Below are 21,471 nucleotides of genomic sequence, written 5' to 3' on the forward strand. Positions count from 1 at the left end.
CAAACCACAACTCCCAAGAACATCTCTACAGAATAACATTTTACAAAATCTCTAGTGTAAGAAAGAAGCATATTGTGTAAGTGCCAGAGCACCTATAGGATGGTGTGTGGACATTGTATGTGGAGTATATCAATAGCCAAAACTATATTGATACTGCATCTGTAGGTTGGTAATTGATCTCATTGTTTCAGTTGGTTATAATTACCTTAAGTAATTTTCTTTCAGCAATAATTCACGGGGAAGAAGGAAAATCAGTCATTGTGGGATCCAGGAGAGAATTTAGCACAACTATCAAACTGCAGGTTTGTTGTGAACGTGTGTAGGTTGGCCCAATGGAGGTTCTTGGCTGAGTTTAGCCCAAGTAAGGTTTTCACTGCTGCATTAGCAAATTAAGAAAATCCCTGGGAATTTCTCTTCCTATTTTCTGCTAAGGTAGTGAGAAATAGAAGTATGTGTAGACTGGCTAACCCTCTCCTGAACTGCACTGAGTAGATCCTTTGAATTGTCTGTTACACAATATCTGTGTGGAAATTTTGGTTATGCTTTGATGACCTGAGGGGTAACCTTCAGAGATGAATCAACAAGGTCACCTTTTCAGATAGGTAAGACGTTGAAATTCCAGGAGGTTTCTGAATAAATAAGGAATCACAAGGCTAACTTTCCCGATAGTTTTGGAGGTCGTCATTATCTTTTAACGTTTATTCTCCGCAAGCGATCAAAAACAAATTGGAAAATACAAGGTATTGTACAAGCAATGAGATTTGCTCGTCAGGAGCGAGTCCTGATGCATTTAAATCCTGGAATAGACCTGAGGCAATAAGTGTTCTTTTGACCTCAGTGCATGTAGGTTGATTTCTAGTGTTGATATGGTAATTGTGGAGGTTACTTCCTTGTAAAAAATAAATTGCATCGTTGGTGACATTGTATTTGGAGGAAGACAAAATTCTACATTGTTATGGTGCTATATGCCGCGAGACTCTGGAATTCTCTGCCCCAACCCTTACTCCCTCCTTGCCTGCCTTCAGATCGCATCTGAAAGCCTTCCTGTTTGACTGTATCTATGGTTACCTCCCCTCGCTCTCTGGCTCAGTGTCAAGCTCTGCCATTGGTGTCAAGCGCTCTGAGATCTGCAGGACTTACTGTATCAAGGCAACGTGCTTTAGTTTTACTCGGTTTGATGAGGTTTATACTTAGACCATCAACTAAGGTTAACATTGGCGACACTTGCAGACACCTTCCGTGGCTGAAAACTATATTGTGGCCTGAAATTTAATTGAATCTATTCCCCATTTAATAACCTTAATAGTTTTAATAACAGTGCATGGGCTGTTGGGTTCAATGGGTTATTAAATTCAGTGGACGGTTGGATTCTTGTGGCCCACATAATCTGTTCTGGTTTTAACTTTCATGTTTCTGCAATACAACAAAAAATGTCCTATCTGTTAAGAAAAACATAAGACACAGGATTCCTGTTCAATTTTGATTCATCATCCAAGGACAAAAACTGGAGGGAGGGGGCAGAAGAGAGGAAATCCTAAGACAGGGAACTAGTGTAGCACCGCATAGCATTGTGTGTGAGTTGACACTTTCTGATATCCATCTTCTGAAAAGATACTTGACAAAAATCAATTGTCTTAGAAAAAAGCTTTTAGAAAAGAAACTTGACAAGAGAGTACAAAAATGCTGATGCAGCTCATTCTAATAATTATCTTCTCACTTTATTGGGTGGTTTTAGATCACGTTGGGGGGATCTCATTGTGGCCAATTCTTAACAGGAGTCATTAATATTGTCTCCCAGGTTGGAAATAGCAACACCTGCCAGTAACTGGAGCTGCGGAAACGTGCTCCATCTTTGCCAGATAGCAGACCAATGCCCGCAGTTCTGATTACTGATAGCTTTCTCTGCTTGCAGGCACGTTAATACAAACTGCCGCAAATTAGATTGCAGAACCTTTCAAAATATGCCTCACCTCACTGTATGGTACAAATCCAGGAAGAACAAAATGTTCTGGCCTCACAAACTAGGAATGTCAGGATCAATTCATATTACAAATGTGAGCTGTTTGAGATTGATAAATAAAACTGAACACTCAGTAATCCAATGATAATAGGTTATTTATTCAAAATCGTCGCTGTACAAACTGCGAGTTGAACATAAAGCTGAAAGTGTAAAAGTTTGTTGACACTGTGACAGCCAGACATTAAGTACTGTATATGCATTATTAACAAGTATTCCTCCAACATAACTGGTTTCCAGACAGAAATGTTGTACTTAAAATCATTTTGCAAACAATATGGAGCTTGGTTACAGCATCCGTTTAGAGGGAGTTCTGTAAACTCTAAAATGACTTATTGTATCCTTACTATACAATGCACCATCACGGAAGAACAGACCAGGAAACTGGGTGGGTCTAAAGTTTCCAAATGATATTCTCTTCTGGAATTTGCAAGTTTCTGATAAGTGGCAGGTGATGTTAAATAAACATCAACTGACATTAAACTTCACTTTTCAACGACAGAGGAATTTTACAAAATAAAAGTTGGTTCTATACAACAGTAATAGTTGCTTATGTTGACAGATTTTGTTTGGAAAAAAAAAGTTATTTTGATCCGAATGTTTGTCGGGCAAACACACATTGCAGTACAATGTTACCGAGTCCAGCTCTGAAAATGCACACAGGTGGTGAATTGTGTTCTAATGGTTACAGTGTAAGAACAGTTTTTAGCGTTTATCACAATAAAATACTTTGAAGGTAAATAATAGGGTCAGTTTTTGCAGCCATTTGAATTAGCAAGATTCTACAAACAGCTATGAGGTAAGCGACCAATTAATCTGGAGGTGTTGTCCAGGACACCACGAAAACTCCCTTCTCTACTGAACAGTATCAAGGGATCGCTGACATCCGTTTGATCAAACTTCTAACAATGTTGGCACTTACATTGTTACAGGGTGTTTGCTCAATTTAGGCACCTCAAACTCAAGCAAAAGATCTGTTGGTTCTGGTGCTGACGTTTGGAGACAGAGCGAGCCCTTGTACATAAAGTGGGCTGTGACATAACTTCTCACCTTAATCAACTGGATATTGAAACAAGCGGACAAAAGGTAGGAAGAGCAATAATGTTTCAGGACTTCAATATAAAGTAGAATTGGATTCAACCACATTCTCAATAATTACAATTTACAAAAGGAAGGATCCTTAATATTGCTGACTTTAGTTCGGAACCATTAAATAAAGTGCACTTCAATTTGGAAAGGAAGATTATTTAGAGAGGGACACTTAATTAGCTTTCATATTAAAAATTCTGTCCGACAAAGTGGGAAATGACTATTTCAAAGAATAATGAAGTAATGAAGGGAGAAAGCGAGATGGAGACTTAAACGCAAACAACTAATAACATCTTAATTTAAAAAGCCTTGTAAATTACATTACACACTGGCCAACAAAAAAAATGTTAATCTCAGTTAAGTGACAAACTTTAATAGAGTAAAATAGGCAGTAAAGATAGCTCTACCCATCAGGCACAAGCCATCCTCAGTATAAAGGATTGTCACACAGTCTCGCACGACTACAGGCTGATGCTTTCCCCCCTCCAACCTCCAATACTGCGCATAGGTTCAACCAACACCTGCAGATCTATAAGCTGAATCCTGAAACAGTCAAGTGTTGTGCATTATTTCTAGCTTCAAAGTAGGTTGTATCGGTCTCGTCGACTGGTTGCGGCACGAAAGGCATCGGGCAATTCTGCAGAGTGTCCCAATCGATGCTGTGAAAGAGTGCGTGCTTCCTGAGCTCTGAAAGATAAACCAAAGTAAGTTCTCGCTCTTCAAAACCTGCTCTCCTGTCTGCCAAGCTTCAGATCATGCAGAACTCTGCAGCTCACATCCTCTCCAGCAAGGCTCCATGTTCCCCATCACCTCCATCCTTACCAGGCTTACCTGCAAATGCCTCTGAGGCCTTGCTTCACCCCAACTCTGCAATCTCTTGCAAATCTAATCCCCACACTTTCTGCTCAAGCAAATCTGGTCTGCTTCGTGCACCCCCTCTACGCCTGCTCTGCCCCGCCATTAACAAGCGAGCGTTCAGCCATTTTGTCTCTGCGCTCCGGAACTCTCGTCCGAAATTTCTCTGCCTCCCTCCATGTCCGTTATCAAAACCTGTCTAACAACAGAATATAGAACCCGTCTATATTTTTGACTGCACCTTCTGCAATCTTTCCCCCCCACCCCCTTTATTTCTCTCGAAGCTCAGGCTCCCACTCAAGTCTTTGTAAAACACTTTGAGGCGTTCCCCTCACGTGACAAGGGTGCGGGCGAGTCGTGGTTTGGTTTCAGTTTTGATAGGAAAAGATACAGAAGCTCAGATCCTAAGGACATTTGAGTACATTGCATGGAACAACACGAAAGCTTATACCCAATGTTTCCCCTCTGACAACACACAACACACGAGAGCACTGCAGCCTCAGTTTGGGACAAGTTCCAAAGCGGGGCTTGAACCCACAACCTTCTGACTCAAGAGACGAGACAGTGTTGCTGCTGAGCCAAGCTGACACACACGGTGCAGCAGAACAACCTACTAATTGCTGTCTCCTCAATTTTGATCTCAACGCCCTAAAGCAATACCTTTTACCCCTGCTCTCTTGGCACAATCGAGGGTCAGCAGAATATCAACTGCATCGTGGGCGCTTTTGGACAATTCTTCTTCATCTTCTGGCCAAGGTATATCTGTCGGAAAAATGTATTATTATTACTGAGAGTATGGCATCAAGTCTCATCACTTAAAGATTTAAACATGCAAACACTAATATGCTGTATTCAAGTAAGAAATTGATTGGTTACGCAGCTATTTAGTAATTGCTCTACAATGTAACTTTAACAAACATGCATTCATAATTTAGAATACTGTTGGATTTGGTTTCATCTCGGAAATCTGTTTTGTGTAATTCTCCAAAGAACATACAGAAAACTGGCTCCAAATTAAGATTGCGTTTAAGAATTTGCCGAATTCTGAACTTTAAACAAAATCTAATCTAGATTTAAATTACATTGGGTAATTTCTCCCCAAGTATTTCTCAATAAATATTTGTGGGTTAGGAGAATTTGTTTAAATCCGGGATCAGGGCACAGGATAAGAACACAGTTGTTATCTCCTCAATCTGCCCACATTGGAAATGGCAACACTCCCAAGGATTACTGGTTTTTTAGCTAATTGCTCAGTGCAGAATAGCAAAATGAGCAATTTTACTGACAACAGCAAATTGTAGTACGCATCTTGTTTAAACAATAAGATCCTGGCAGTGATCAGAGTGGATAACAATTAGATGCACTTGTTGCAAGTATTTAAAATTCTGGATCACCTGCTTGGCAATTCTGAGGAACAAATTTATTAGTGTTCACCTGCAAAAATAATCTGATGTTTTGCTTCACTCCTTGTAATATCCAACAACGTGAACAGACATTCACTCCTTTCGCCCACAATATACACAGTCAATTCACTTTACAGTATAATCTGTGAAGCGCTTTGAGACATCTCGAAGACAAGAGAAGGCCCAATATCAAATGCAAGGATTATTATTACTATTATCGTAAAATAAATGCATATATACACAAACAAACCTCGATTTAAAATGTTCTGAAAAACCTGTTGCGCCGTCGTGTCATTGAAAGGTGGAATTCCAGTCAGAAACTCAAACAAGCACACACCAAGTGCCCACCAGTCCACCGCAGGGCCTAGCACAAAAAAGTTATACATATTATAGACACAGACTGTGTACAGTTACGTTAGAGACAAATGATTCCAATGGGAACTTGTTTTCTTTATATCCACAAGAATATTTCAGAATTGTTTTGCTGCATCTTCAATATCTTCATATTCACTACAACGGTAAAGAACTGAAATCGGGGGAGAAACTGACCACAGATACATTGGCTGGGATTGACAAGTAAATGACTGATGGGATTGGTATGCTATATATCCCGCCAATGTAACCGATGGACTGGGTATATTCCCCACGTACAAGATGGGTGCGTTATACACAACAACTTGTATTTATATAGCGTCTTCACCCAGGATAGCGTCTCATGGCGAAGCCTGATGCCGAGCTGGTGACCAAGAGCACAGTCGAAGAGGTGGCCAACAGGGTTGATCTGAAAATGGGGAAGGAGGGACAAGATGGAGTGATTGAGGGAGAGGCTTCCAAAGTTACAGGGTGCAGTGGCTGAAAGCACAACTGACGAAGGTGGAGCGGAGGGGATAAGGGACAAGCAGGAGACCAGAGCCAGCCGAGTGGAGGTGGCGGAGTGGGCAGGTGGGAGAGGTAGAGAGGTGCCGGGGCTTGAAGGGATTTGTAGGTGAGTGTGAGGACCTTGAAGTTAATCTGTTTCTGTGATAGGAAGCCAGGCTGTTTTTTCTCTGCTTAACTCAGGATGTACTGAGTCTAATTGTGGTGCCTTTAGTGCCGTCTGAGTGACATTGGCTAACTGAGCTCTAAACCCGTGACTATCTCCTCTCTGCATGGTCAGCTACTCACTGAACCAGCAATGGGAGATGTACCAGCTTCGGGTACCACCCCACCCACAATCATCTATGCAAAGCAGCAGCCAATAGTACACATCTGTTGTTGTACACCCACTGTCCTGTTATTGCAGGGAACATGTCTGTGCAGTCAGGCTAACAAAGTATCCTCTTACCATGTGGTATTTGTAGGAGCAGCTCTGGGGCCAGGTAATCCGGGGTTCCCAGGATTCGATCCTCCTCCGTTGGAGCCTGTCCTCTCCGCACACTTTTTGGAGTCCTGTACGGAGTCTGCACATTAGCTGGCTGTGGAGTCTGAATATTCAGAAACAACAAGATAGATTTTTAGCGCAACTTCAGCTCTGTATTGTGAGTGTCAGCCTGGACTATGTGGGTCCCATATCCTGATGTCCTGCCGACTGACGCCTAAAAAATGCTTTATAAATCCATAAAGCAAGCCAAACCATGAATGTTTTTGTGTTCCTTTTATCTGTGTCATCACCAAGTCCTCGGAATCTATTGAAACGGTGCAAAAATGTCACAGGTCTGAGTCTGGCAACAGAGTACATTTGGGTGATGGGATGTTTGAATGTTTCAGCAATTTTATTATCCTACCACCAGCTGGAGCTGTAGTCCCATCGACTTTACTCACTGGAGCGTTCTAGTGGCTGTAACGTGATACTACAAAGTTTGAATACTGTATTAAAAAAATATTGGCTTGAGAACCTGAACCATTGCCATTTCTCCCGCCCGCCCCCGTATTATTTAGGCTCTTTAAGAGTATTACCAAGAGTCAGAGGTTCAATTTGATCAACTGAGGTTCAGCCTGGCTCAGCTGGCAACAATTAGTGCCTTGGGACATCCGCCCGACATGAAAGGGGCTATACAAATGTAATTTTGTTGTTGTTTTTCCTCCAAGTCAGAAGGTTGTCAGTTCAAGCCTCACATATGGACTTTGACCTCAGTCACTGCATTTCATAAAAATCTTGTGAAGTTTGCGCTCAACTTTGTTGAGTTTTGGTTAGAGCTACCTACCTACCTCTCTGACCTGCTGACTCCCTACCAACCTTCCCTCTCCATCCGTTCAGCGGGCTCCGGCCTGCTCCATGTCTCCCACCCGACCTACCATCGGTGGCCGGGCTTTCAGCCTCTCTGCCCCCACACTCTGGAACTCCATCCCACCGTCCCTTCGCCTCACTTCCTCCCTCGCCTTCTTCAAGGCCGGTCTCGACCCTTCTCTTCGATCGTGCTTTTGGTCTCCCTCCCACCTCTCTGCCTTCCCTCACCCCTCCCCCCTGCTCTGGCCCCGACACCTGACTGTTCAGCGCTTTGGGATACCCTCCCGACGTGAAAGGCATGCTATAAATGTCATTTTGTTGTTGTTCAGCGCACACCTCCTAGCGAGAGGACCCGGATTCAATTCCCAGGCTGGACAGGGCGAAACCTGAGGCAAGTTTCCTTACTTCATACACAGTAAGTAGGAACCCCCATTTAGTCGATTGGTGGATCGCTTTCCTGGGGGAGGGAAATAATCCCATCAAAAATAATAACAACAATTTGGTCACTCAATCCACGACTGCTTGTGGGACGTTGCTGTGTGTAATTGGCTGCTACGTTTCGCCCACAAAATATACAGTCAATTCATTTTCCAGTGTAACCTGTGAAGCGCTTTGAGACGTCTCAAAGGCACTATATCAAATTATATATCAAATTAGTATATTTAGTATTATAATTAGTATTGTATTAAATAATCCCTCCAAAACAAACAAAAAAAACAATAATAAATTGGTCATTTTCAATCTATGACTGTTTGTGGGACATTGCTGTGCACAATTGGCTGCCGCGTTCGCCCACAAATATACAGTCAATTCACTTTACAGTATATTCTGTGAAGCGCTTTGGGACGTCCTCCCGACGTGAGAAGCGCTATATCAAATGCAAGTATTATTATTATAGTATTAATATAACTTTGTGCTCAAAGCACTTCACGAATGTCAGTATTGTAGGTGCTATATCAAATGCAAAGAATATTATGAACCTGCACATCTTGAGTGTACTGTACCCCTCAACCTCAATATGTCACAGGGAAACCAGAGGAGGAGCTGATAAGATCACCAGCTTACGAACGACCATTACAGATCGCATAAGGCTCACCTGAAGTTTACATTTTACTCAGATTAATTTTCCGTGACTAATGTATCTGATCATAGCTCAGCAATGCTCATGGACATGTGCATTATAGTTCTTACCCACAACGAGAAGCGACAATACAATTCATGGCAACGCTGGAAAGTGGCAGGTTGCAGTTTCCTTCAACAATATAGAGTACATGCTTTTAAAATCACTGCCCGCTGCCGCTTAATTTATCTTATCCCCTCACCTACTTGAGTGGTGGCTGCACTATGGGCCCAGGCTCTTCACCCGTGTTTGTTAAGAAAAAAAAGTCTTGTACCTATACTTAACAGAGGACACCCATCTGTATCTCAAGATTAATATCAGTGCAAGGGCACAGAGGTATTGAGGAACAGAGGTATTGAGATTATCTGCACCTTGGAGTTATTAGTTGGGTGGACCAGATGGACCAATGGACGATTGCTCCTTGAAAGGACAATGTGTTTTTATATAATCGATTCATCTTTTTACGTGTTGCGAGGCGTATGTGTCATAAAGATCCTTACATTGGTTGGATATGGCACCTTATCAAGTCGTCCATATGTCTCGAAGCACCTCGCAGGATTTTCCTGTGATTTGTAATAATAGTCCTTGCGTTTTATATATCGCTTTATCACGTCTTTGAAACGCCACAAATCGCTTCACAGAATATACTGTAAATATCCTTTTGTACAAGGGGCTGTTTTAGACGCTTCATTAGTTTTACCCCCAACAGAACCCGTCCGTTATGAGGGTGGTAGAAGCAGATTCGAGAGTAGCTTTCAAAAGGGAATTGGATAGGTATTTAATTAGGAGCCTAACTCCTTGGCTCCCGCCAACGTCTTCTATCTTCCAGCTCTGACCTCCTCAACCTCGCCGGCCTATCCTTGGACTCACCAAACCTGTGCATAACCTCGGCATCAGGTTCGACCGACAGCTGCCCTTCTTTCCCCACATCCAGTGCCTGACCAGGAACTCCTTCCTCCACCTCCGCCACACTGCCCGCACCTCCAACCGTACCTTGCCCGAGACGGAACCAAAACACTCGTCCACGCATTCATCGCCTCCCGACTCGACTTCTCAAATGCCCTCTCTGCCGGTCTCCTCAGCTCCACCATACACAGGATCCAGCTGATCCAAAACTCCGCCGCCCGCATACACACCCTCACAAAACTCCGTACCCCCATCACACCAGTTCTAGTCTGGCTCCCTATCGCTGAACAGATCGATTTCAAGATCCTCACACTCAAATCCTTACAAGTTCTGGAACATTCTTCCTCTATCTCTCCGTTGTTCTCGTTCCTTCCCCCATCTTCAGATAGTACCTAAAGACCTTCCTTTTCGAGGGTGACTACAATGGGCGCTACATAAATGGAAGTTGTTGTTGTAAGAGCGCGGGAGTGGGAATAGTTGGTAGCTCTTTCAGAGCCGTCACAGGCACAATAGGCCAAATGGCCTCCTGCTGTGCTCTAAGATTCTACGAGGTCTTACACACTGTTTGCACTTCAGCGGTTCCTCAGGTAACTCACCTGATACGTTCCAGCCGCTCTGAGCAGTACACGAGACGCAGCGTTGACCTGCGCAGGAGTAGTAGTTCCGGTGCAGACCGACATGTCTACAGAGTCCAAGCTCATCCCGGTGGGAACGGACAGATTCGAATTGTATATGGGGCTGCAGTAGCTCCGGAATACCACCGCGGACTTCTTTTGGCCCGCAGTCAGGGCGCTGGGGCGGAAGGAAGCTTTGGCGCTGGGGCACATTTCCCCCGAGTGTTTCACGCACTGATCGCTGTCCGTGAGGTGGGTTTGCTTTGCAGTCGAATAACCAGCAAAAGGCAACGCGTGGCACGGGAGGTAGGGGGAGAGCTCGTCTTTAGCCGCACCCGCCTCAAACAAACCGTCTTTGGGGCTTTTGTCTGGCCGCAACGACGGCTTCTCCAATTGGGTTTCTGTGAAGGAGGCGTCTTGAGCTGAGGAGTCTGAGTACATGCTCAGGCTCCGCTTCAGACTACGGTCGTTCTCATCAGTCAGGAAGCTGCAATTCATGGCGTCTTTACCCTCCTCTTTGTCGCAGTGCTCGTCCAGCTCACTCAGCAGATTCTTGGCCAGGGACGGGACTTTCAACAGGTCAGTTGTCGTCTTTCCGGCCGGGTGGTCGCTACTCTCGACACGACCACCCCTTTTCCCGGGACTCTCACAGTTCCTTGTCAGCGAACCTAACATGAGTGTCTGGATCTCCCTGGTCAGGCCAGTGCTGTTGCTGGGAATGGGACTGGGTTGCAAGTCGGGGATGTGGCAGCCGCGACTATACTCCGCGTTCTTCTTCTTGCTCCGCGAGGTGAAGGAGAACGGGCTCTGGTCCACCTGATCGAAACCCCTCTTGGCTTCATTTCTTGGCCCTGGGCTTTTCCGCAAGTCGTCGAGCGACGATTTCACCTCGCGCCCCGGCACATCTAAACCGGCCAATTGGCCGGGGTCTTCCCGAGCGGAGACGCACAAGCTGACGTTGGCGGAGTTTTCCAATATCTCGGCCAGCCAGGGAGGCGAGCGGTTAAGGCCACAAAGGCCGGGCGCCTCTTGTTGGTTCACCTCGGCTGAAGGCCGAGGCTTCTGCAGATCGGGCCGGACCACGTTTTCATACAGGCATTTCCTGACCAGACACTTGGCCGCAGCATTGATGAAAGGGGTGGCCTGGATCTGCTGCTCGGCTCCGCTCTGCGGGCTGATCTCGTTCTCCATCGGCGAGACCACGAACTCGAGATCTCTTTTGGAACTGGCGAGGCCGTTCTTCTGGAGCAAGTTCCCTGCCACCGCTTTCCTGGCTCCCAGCTCAGCGAGGGGCTGTACAGTCTCCGGGTCCTGTGAAGATCAATCAAAAATCTGAAAACCAAAGGCAAAGCGTGCACACTGCACCCCGGCACCATGAGGAGTTATATATGCGAAGGCGAGCATCTTGAAATTAATCTCCTCTCAGATCCTTCTCTGACCAAGAACCAAATTCCGTTTTGACGTAAGATTATTCGGGTCAAAACCAAATCCGCTTAATTAATAATGATCCTTGCCTGATCATGTCATTGAGACATCTCAAAACGCTTCACAGAATATGCTGTAAAGTGTATTTACTGTATATTTTGTGGACCAAACGCCCACCATGATCTAGTTCCTTTTAACGACCACATCCACTGCCTGTGACAACTTTCTTTTAAAAAAAGGCACAAATAGGTTTGTCTTCATAATAATAATACTTATATTCGAATAAAGTGTTTTGCTACATTGTCACAAGTCAGGCCTGTATAGATATCCTCCCTCTTCTCCCATGGACTCTGGGTTCATCAGCTTTTACTGCTCAATGAATCACAACTGGGGGATGGCGATAGGGGTAAGAGAGAGAAAGATGCGGTACGAGAAAAAATGCTGCCAACTGCGTAATGGTTACCTTTTTGTAAAAACCTGCATGGTTTACCCTAACTCAATTCTGCTTTTCCTCCTCGGAGTCAGAATGGTCTAAGAGTACACTCCAATGTAGGGGTGGGTTGGTGAGTAGGGGTTTCATTGTTGGGAAGTGTCCTTTGGATGAGATGTAAAACAGCTAAAAACTTGCCAGACTATGCATTGCAACCTATATGGTTTTTGCTGGTTAAACAAGGAACACGGAAAGAACACTCTGGGGAACCCAAACGTGCACTCCCAAATAATGCCCTCTGGAATGAAGTCAGCCGGGTACGTCCATCCAGGGAGAGAGAGCGCATTCCAGAACAGGGAAAATGTAATGTGTAGGTGGCACATGTAGATGGAATTCCCGGTTTGGTTTGGATACTCTTAAGCATGCTGAAGGAGTTTCCGCATGTGCCAGACACCCGGCTGATCCCGGACAGAGTAAATCTCTATTTAGAGGAACGTGGGGTAATTAGAGACAGCCAACATGGATTTGTTAAAGGCAAATCTTGCCTAACAAATCTAACAGAATTTTTTGAAGAGGTGACTGCGAGGGTTGATGAGGGAAATGCGGTAGACGTTATTTACATGGATTTCAAAAAGGCTTTTGACACAATACTGCATAAGAGATTAATAAAAAAATTAGTGGCCCACGGTATTAAGGGGATTAAGGGCAGTTTGGATTAAGAAATGGCTGAGTGACAGCAGGGAGAGGGTGGTGGATAATGGGTGTTTCTCGAAATGGAAGGAGGTGTGCAGCGGTGTCCCCCAGGGATCGGTATTGGGACCACTGCTCTTTCTAATATATATTAATGATCTGGACTTGGGCACAGAGAGCACTATTTCCAAGTTTGCAGATGATACAAAGTTAGGTTGGGTAGTAAATAGTGAGGAGGACTGTAACCAACTGCAAGCAGACATACACAGAATGGCGGAATGGGCTGACATGTGGCAGATGGATTTCAATGTGGATAAGTGTGAGGTGATACACTTAGGTAGCAATAATGATAGGAGGCAATATAGACTTGATAGCTCAATCTTAAGGGGGGTGAACGTACAGAGAGATCTGGGTGTTCAAGTAAGCGAATCATTAAAGGTAGCGGGGCAGGTAGATAAGGCAGTAAAAAAGGCATTTGGTGTACTGAGCTTCATTAGTAGGGGCATAGAGTATAAGAGCAGGGAGGTTATGCTTAATCTATACAAAACACTGGTTAGGCCTCAGCTGGAGTACAGTTCTGGGCACCTTACTTCAGGAAGGACATTAAGGCACTGGAAATGGTGCAGAGGAGATTCACGAGAATGATACCAGGAATGGGGAACCTTAGCTATGAGGACAGACTGGAGAAGTTAGGACTTCTTTTTNCTTCACTCAGCGAGTTGTTCGAATTTGGAATGATCTGCCTGAAAGGGTAGTGAAGTCCAATTCAATAACAGCTTTTAAGAGAGAACTGGATAGGTATCTGGGGAAGACGGGTTTGCAGGATTATGGGGAGAAAGCTGGTGATTGGGGTTAGTGAAAGTGACTTGCTCTGTCAAAGAGCCGGCACAGACTCGATGGGACGAATGGCTTCCTTCTGTGCCGTAACATTCTATGAATCAAATCAGAAACACCTCCCCTTTTCCAAGAATCGTCCGAAAATATGGACGGTAGGGTTTGAGTAAACACAGGCACGGATTTCCCAAAGGCTTTCCAAAATGAGTGCTAGGCAGCAATGAAAATGCTTTACCAAGAGTGTAATGCAGCAGCAAAGCGTGTTTCACTCTTGGCAAATAAAAGTATATTTTTACGTGAAAATCCCATTAACTCCCGAGGTCAGGAACAGTTGCGGTGGTAGACTGGCAGGGAGTAGGTCGGCTTGGAAGCTGAGGCGAGATGATAGGAGTTGCATGAAAAGTTGGGAGTAGGTCAGGTAGAGCCACAAATTGCAAAGCAAGTAAAACAAGATCATGGATTTAGGAGGCGTAAAATATTCACAAGTTGGACTTTTTTTTACACTACATCAGCACATTAGCTGGTCACTGGGGTTGATGAACTTGCGGGAGGGGGAAGGGAGGAGGCGATCAGGATTTCATCTACAAACTACACAATCACTACCCTTTACCCTGTGAAATGCTTTGGGTCATCCTCCCAATGTGAGAGGAGCTGTATCAAGTGTAAAAATTATTATTGTCACAAAGGTTGGGTTTTCTGAGCATCGAGAGTTCAATCGACTAAACTAAAAACTTTTATAAGCAACATTTTTTTTTGAATTCTTAATGAATGTAGTAACATACCCTTGCATTTGATATAGCGTCTTATATTGTTGAGATGTCTCAAAGAGCTTTCCCTAGGAATATATTCCAGTGAAATGACTGTATTTTGTGGGCAAAACGCAGCAGCCAACTGCGCAGTGTCCCACAAACAGCCATAGATAGAGTGGTCAAATCTTTTTTGTTGGTGGTGGGTGGTTCGGGGGCGATTTGGAGGGATTATTACTCCCAGAAAGTGATCCGACTAACAACCAGGCTCCTGCTTACTGTCAGGTAAACGGAGGCATATGGAATCAACCTGTGTCCTCTCGCTTGCGAGGAGAGCGCACTAACCGCTTCGCTACAGGACTCCATAAATGATCAAAATACAGTGGCTAGGAACGTACCCGAGACTTGGCAAACACTAACCTGTAGGTCGTTTTCCCACTGTGGACTGTTCAAACATCCTGCCTCTGTGCTGGAGGGAAATATACGTGATTGACTGCTGCCACTTGACATCCCAAGCATTTTATTTGGCTGAATGAATTCCGGAGTCAGATATTTGACTGGCATACACTGGTTACAAGAAGAGCTGTCAACACCTACAAAAGGCAAACACAAAATTCATAATCACAATTGCTAAATAGTACTTTCATTTGATAAAGTGAGAGGAGTGAGATTCTGGAGGAAGAACAAATTATCTATAGTGAATCTTTGAAACTAGAAAATTAAAGTCACTGCTAATATTGATGTAGTGTAAGCAACTTCAAGAGGACACAGGGCACTATGTAACTGCAATGTTAAATAAGACATATGTTAAATGGTAAAATTTTACAAGAAATTGAAGTGCAGAGAGATCAATGGGTTAACATGCAGAGATATTTAAATATAGGAAGGCAAGTGGACAAAGCTGTGAAGAAAACTTTGGGATCCCAAGTTTTATAAATAGGGGCTGATATTATAAAATCAAAGAGGTGAGGTTTAGCTTGTATAAATCATAACTTAGATTGCAGTTAGACCTTTGCGTAATGAGTTACTTTGATGCTTAATGAGTGCTTTGAAGGCAAACACAGCAGCCAATCTATGCCAGCAACATCTCATGAACAATAAGTGATACTTGGTTATTTGGTCAGGATACCAAACAAACTCTCCACTCCCTCTGGAACTCCATCCCAGAATCCCTCCACTTTGTCCCCTCCCTAGCCTCCTTGAAGGCACGTCTCAAGACCGTCCTGTTTGGTTGTGCTTTCGGCCATCCTCCCATCCCCTCCACTCCTCTTGATTCCAACCCTCAACTTGGATGGAAACCCTTATCTGTCCAGCATCTTGGGACTTCCTTCCGATGTAAAAGGCGCAATATAAATGTAATTTGTTGTTGTTGTCTTCAACATAGCGCCATGGGATGTTCAAAGCCCATCCAACATGGGATAAAGGACCTCAATTTAACATCTCACTTGAATTCTACAGAGCTATGGGATTGTTAGTCACTTATGAATTTTTTGCTTTTGTTTCACTTTTGTTACACATACCAGATAGCAAGCAATAACTGCTTTTCAAGCCCTTTGCCTTCAATCCTTCCTTATACCCTTTGACACTCTGTGGCAAAGAACAGTACGATCCAAGAGAGAGATGGCTAGTGTCACACACCATAGGGCTTATCGATGGCGATGCAACTTTATTCTTCCCTCCCGCTGGTGTGTTCTAAACAGGAAGATGTGCACACTATTAGAAGCAGGCAAAAATCGAATGGTTAGATGACTGAGAAATAATTGCCACGAATAGGTGACTTGACCATGGTAACCCAATGTCTGTGGAGACCTCATTGAATTCCACGGCTCCACTAAAACCAAAGTTATGGTTTCATATATATGTATACACACATATATATACATATACATATATATACATGTATATACACACATATATATATACACGTATACACACACATACACGTATATATAATAATAATAATCCTTGCATTTGATATAGCGCTTTTCACGTCGGGAGGATGTCCCAAAGCGCTTCACAGAATATACTGTAAAGTGAATTGACTGTATATTTGTAGGCGAACACGGCAGCCAATTGCGCACAGCAATGTCCCACAAACAGTCGTAGATTGAAAATGACCAATTTATTATTGTTTTTTGGAGGGATTATTATCAGGATCTGTGTGGAGTAAGGAAACTTGCCCAAGGTTTCGCCCTGTGCCTGGAATTGAACCCAGGTGTCTCGCTTGCAAAGCGAGTGCTCTAACCACTGAGCTACAGGACTCCACACAGGACTTGGTGTGTGTGTGTGTATGTATATATATATATACACATACATACACACACAAAGAAGTTATTTGAATTCCCCAAATAAATAACAGGAACTAGTAAGATTACAAGTAGTTTTTTTTGGGGGGAGGAGAAAAATGTAATTTGTGTTTGGTGTTTGCCCATGGCTGGCCCACTCGCTTCCTGAAACCTGTCTGCTTTTTGCGCTAAAATGGCCAAATTCCAAGTCATTAGGTCGTTGTCAACATCACTTTATGCTTCCTACTGTAATACAACCAACATACATTGTGTTAAATTATAACAGAATCAATACTTACAAACCCCAGGGAACTGATTAAAGACAAAATCTGGCCTGGAGTACGATAGTAGTCAAAGTTTGGGTTAACCATGGATGGCGTATTGAGGATATCCATCATGTTTATCTCTTAGAAACAAAAACATCAGAATTGTAGATATTAATTCACTAAATTGAGCAGAATTATGGTCATTTGAACTAAATACAGCACATTTCTTAATAAAAAGCATGTTTTAAACTCGCAGGTTCAGCATTGCAATAAAGTCTCAATTACTACATTGTCGCCTACAAAATACAAAGTCACAATACTTTACAGTAAATGCTGTGACGTGTTTTGAGACATCGGCCCAGCCTGAAAGGCTCCATGTCAAATGCAAGTATTATTAATGAGTAATACGTGCAACTTTATTTGAAATATGTCTAATTTGCAATAGGATATTTCTTTATTACCTCTGTTCAGGGTAACCTTGGAGAGTCCGAAGTCAGTTAACTTGATGTGGCCTTTGTTAGAAATTAACATGTTGTCTGGCTTCAGGTCTCTGAAAGACATCAACATCGTCAGGTTACGTGGCAAAATAAAACACAAAACTCATAGATTCTCCCTCTTTATTCCTAAGGTTTGTGGCTGACCCACAGAGAGCCCAGGTTTAGGATAGGGCAAGCCGAAGTCAAAATCGTATTGATGCCAATAACAGTAAGAAAATGGTCAAATATGGCAGTTTCATCTCAATAACCAAGGTTAGATTGCTAAGAATTGAAGGTTTTATGAAACATTGTTTTATGTACTGAATTTTTTTTTTTAAAAGTCTTAATTCAATCTTTACCTGTGAATAATACCATGTCTATGCAGATAATCCAGAGCCATAGCAACCTCAGCGATGTATATAATGGCCATGTCTTCGTCAAAATATCCATAAATATGGAGCAGAGACTTCATATCCCCACCAATAAGGTACTCCATCAGCTGAGGAAATAAGACATTTAGATTTTGATCTTGTATTGTAATTTTATTAGGCAACAGAATATCATAAAGTCTGAGACAAAGACTATCACGCTGCAACACCGACAATATGGATTAGTGGCTGGCTAAAGGGAACGAAGCAAAGGATTAGTTGTTCAAGGAGCCACAATGAATTGGAGAAGGTTTATTAATGGGCTGCTTAGGGATTGGTACTGAGACCCCTTATGTTTCTTGCGTCTACCAATGACCTGGATTCAAAGATGGTGCAAGGTAGTTATATTTCTGTGGGAAAGAATACAGACTACTGAGTTTATGATGATTTGGAGTTGTTGGAGGTTGAGGAGCTCCTGGATAACATACGACACACCTCACAGGGCTGGGTACATTGGGTGTCACCATCACTGCCTCATTTTTGACGATAGGTAATTTACCTGAAACGTTTTCCTCTCTCTATTGACGCTGCCTGACCTGCTGCATGTTCCTAGCGACTCTTGTCTTTATATCACTGCCTCATTCCCTCTTCTTTATCTATCTTTAAATCCCACTTTAAGACCGGCATCTACACCCGCACCTAGTCCCCTCCCCTTCCTCCGTTGCTTAGCCACTGTTGCAGAGATGGAGGAAAGCAGACTTTCGAAGCTGGCTTCCCGTACCCTTCACTATTCCTCCTCTTCAGTCACCTATTTAATTCCCTTTTAAAATAATTGACGGACTCTGCCTTAGTTAGGATACTTACAAGGTAAACATTGTTGGCAGACTGTAGAGAATAGTACAAGTGCACAATGAAAGGGCTTTTACTAAGGGCCAGAGCAGCTCTCTCTGCCTGCAGCTGATGCACCATGTTTTTATGGATCAGATCAGCTTTCTTGACAACCTATGGATAGAGAGGAAAAGGAGTTATTTTAAAAAATCTTCATTAACAAAAAGAAATTATGTACAAAAAAAATCACCAGATCACCATCAGATGTATTCTTTGCCAACCACCTTGTCAGCTTTCAGCCAAAGAGGACCTGACGAGAGCCCAGCACAAACATAACTCTTCTCCCAGCACGCAGGAGCCTAGGCACAACCCAGTGGGAGATTGAGCCTGACTTGGGGCTTGAACCCATAACATTTGGCTCAGAGAGTGTTACCAAGTGAGCCAGGCTGACAACCAACTATGAAACACATATCCAGGTTTCTCCACAGTCCTCGAGGTGGCAGCCACTGCTGAATTGGGCTCTGTTCGGTCACCTACTCCCTGCCCCAGCTTGGCGTCAGGTTTTGGCACTATTATGTGCTCCAAGATGCTGCCCGGCGTGAAGGGCACTATAAAAATGCAAGTTCTCTGCCCAATTCCCATCATGCGTGCGTGAGTTTTCAGAACAAGGTAATGGCTCACCTCGATTGCCGGGAATCCCACAGATTGCAGCCTACACTTGATTCAGCTTTCAGCAACACCCTGTTCTGATTGAAACTCAAATGATCCCCAATATTTGATCAGCTTTCTTGTTAACTATATGACATTGATACCCTCAGAAAATGGTTAATAATGGCACACAAATCCTGTCCCACCTTATGAAAAATGCTTAAATGCCTGTTTGGGGGAAACTTGTTTAAAATTATTTTTGGTAGGTGTCTCAAAGTGCTTCACAGGATTTCTACTGAAAATACTGCACCGATTGTGTATTTTGTAGGTGAATATGGCAGACAATTTTTTTTTGGGTGGGTGGTCAACCGGATGTCTGACACATGTGAAAATCCATTATCGTGCTTAAGACTATCCAAACTAAACTGAGATTTCCGTGCATCCCACCTACACGTGGAAATCCCAGAGATAGATGCACACTCTCTCCCTGGAGGGATGGATCCTACTTACCCAATTCCGAAAAGTATCAGGCACAGGTTGGCAAGAGCCAAGGCTTAGGAACCCCAGAGTGAGTGTTGGGATACTCCTGGAGTCTAACAAGATTCAAAAATCACAAAAATCAGGCATACTGTTTGCCGATTGTGATCGTACAGATGTTTACTTTCTCCGACCTTCCAAAAATCTTGCCCAGATTTTTCTTACAGTTATATAACATACACTGATATAACACCTTTCACCTTTGCAGTTATCAAAATGTTTGACAATACCAGCTGGAAACCCCAGCTGGGGCTGGGAGCTTTGTCGGGGAAAGATGACTAAAAATACCGTCAAGACTCATGTTTTGAGGCAGGTCTTGAACGAGTGGAGAGAGCTGGAGGACCTCCGTGATAGAGTTCCAGAGAGCGGGGACAGAATGGCACAAAGTTTGCCTGGTGATGTTGGGACATTAAACTGGACTAAGTTCGTCAAACAAAGGGAGTGGCCAGGTTTGAATGGCTGAAGGAGGTTGCAGAGGTAGGGCGGGGCAAGACAGTGGAGGGATTTAATTGCGAGAACAAGGCTCTTTAACTTGATCAGCCAGGGGATGAGGAGCCAAATAAGGATGGGGTGTCAGGCCCGTGGAGCCTGGTGCAGAAGAACACTAAATAGACTGCAGCCTGTGTAGGCAACAGCTGGGAAATCCAGTGAGCAGATCTTTGGCGTAGATAAAAGTGTGGATGAGGGTCTCAGCAGCCCGAGGGGAGAGGCAATGGTAGATGAGGACAATTTCACAACTGAGGTGGGTAGATATTTGTTAGGTAAGGGTATCAAGGGAGATGGGGCAAGGGCGGAGTTGGAGTTGAGGTACAGATCATCCATGATCCTACAGAATGATGGAACCGGCTCGAGTGGCTGAATGGCCTACTCCTGTGCCTATGTTCCTATCTTCAGAGATGAGGGAAAGCTGTTAAGAGCGCAGATGTGGGTCAAACAAGACACAGAGTTTCCGCTCCAGCTCTGTGAAGTGGATGTGTATCTGTGCAGGTTGACATTGTCAACAAACGCCCGAGGTGCGAAGCTGCCGCCGACTCCGGAGAGAAGCGGGAGAGTCTCTGCCTTGTCGACACCAAACATAAGAACGTTGCACTGTTAAAAATCATTGGAACCGTAAGAAACTACGCACAATGTTATTTGTATTTTTTTTTAAAAAAAAGCAAAGCTAATCCAATTGTGGTCATAGTTGGGGATGAATGGCCCTTCGGAATCCAATCAAATACAGTAAAACACACCTTACGGTATCCTGTGAAGCGCTTTGAGACGTCGCGACAATGTGATTAAGCGCTATATCAAATGCCAGGATTATTATTATTAATAATAATTATATTATCATTATTAATACTCGCCTTCACGGCGTACAGTTTCTTCTCTTCGCCGCCTTTCTTTCGGGCCAGGTACACTTTACCGAACGCCCCGCGGCTGATGGGCTTCACGACGACGAAGTCCTCGATCCCGGGCGGTTTGGGCACTGTGATGGAGGTCCCGGCCCCGTGCGGGGGGTCGGCGGGAATGTCGCGCTCACCGGGAACCGCGGCTCCTCCTCCTTCCATGTTCCCGTCCGAACTGAGCGAACATCCCCCGACGTGCGAGTGGAGCGCAGAGACAATCCCCTTCCGACCCCACACCCCGACCCCCACCGCCGCCGCCCGACCAGCGACCGGACCCCCCAGTGCGGGCGGTACCGGGGCTGGAGCTGGAGAGACAGTCCCCACCGCCGCCGCTCTCAGG

The 21,471-nt window shown here is 44.1% G+C and overlaps 1 protein-coding gene across 1 annotated transcript; it reads right to left on the bottom strand.

Moving 5' to 3' along the window:
• Nucleotides 1-2,822: 2,822 nt before the first annotated feature.
• Nucleotides 2,823-21,381, bottom strand: mastl (microtubule associated serine/threonine kinase-like). Its single transcript, XM_007901164.2, has 12 exons — nucleotides 21,090-21,381; nucleotides 18,595-18,732; nucleotides 17,722-17,861; nucleotides 17,348-17,436; nucleotides 16,920-17,026; nucleotides 15,856-16,027; nucleotides 14,756-14,928; nucleotides 10,193-11,521; nucleotides 6,689-6,827; nucleotides 5,615-5,728; nucleotides 4,622-4,723; nucleotides 2,823-3,793 (listed from the first exon to the last, which is right to left on the bottom strand). The coding sequence occupies exons 1-12, from the start codon at nucleotides 21,291-21,293 to the stop codon at nucleotides 3,636-3,638; spliced, it is 2,865 nt and encodes a 954-aa protein (XP_007899355.2). The 5' UTR covers nucleotides 21,294-21,381; the 3' UTR covers nucleotides 2,823-3,635.
• Between the last annotated feature and the right edge of the window lie 90 nt (nucleotides 21,382-21,471).

This window comes from Callorhinchus milii, unplaced genomic scaffold (assembly GCF_018977255.1).
Source record: "Callorhinchus milii isolate IMCB2004 unplaced genomic scaffold, IMCB_Cmil_1.0 Scaffold2, whole genome shotgun sequence".
Taxonomy (NCBI): domain Eukaryota; kingdom Metazoa; phylum Chordata; class Chondrichthyes; order Chimaeriformes; family Callorhinchidae; genus Callorhinchus; species Callorhinchus milii.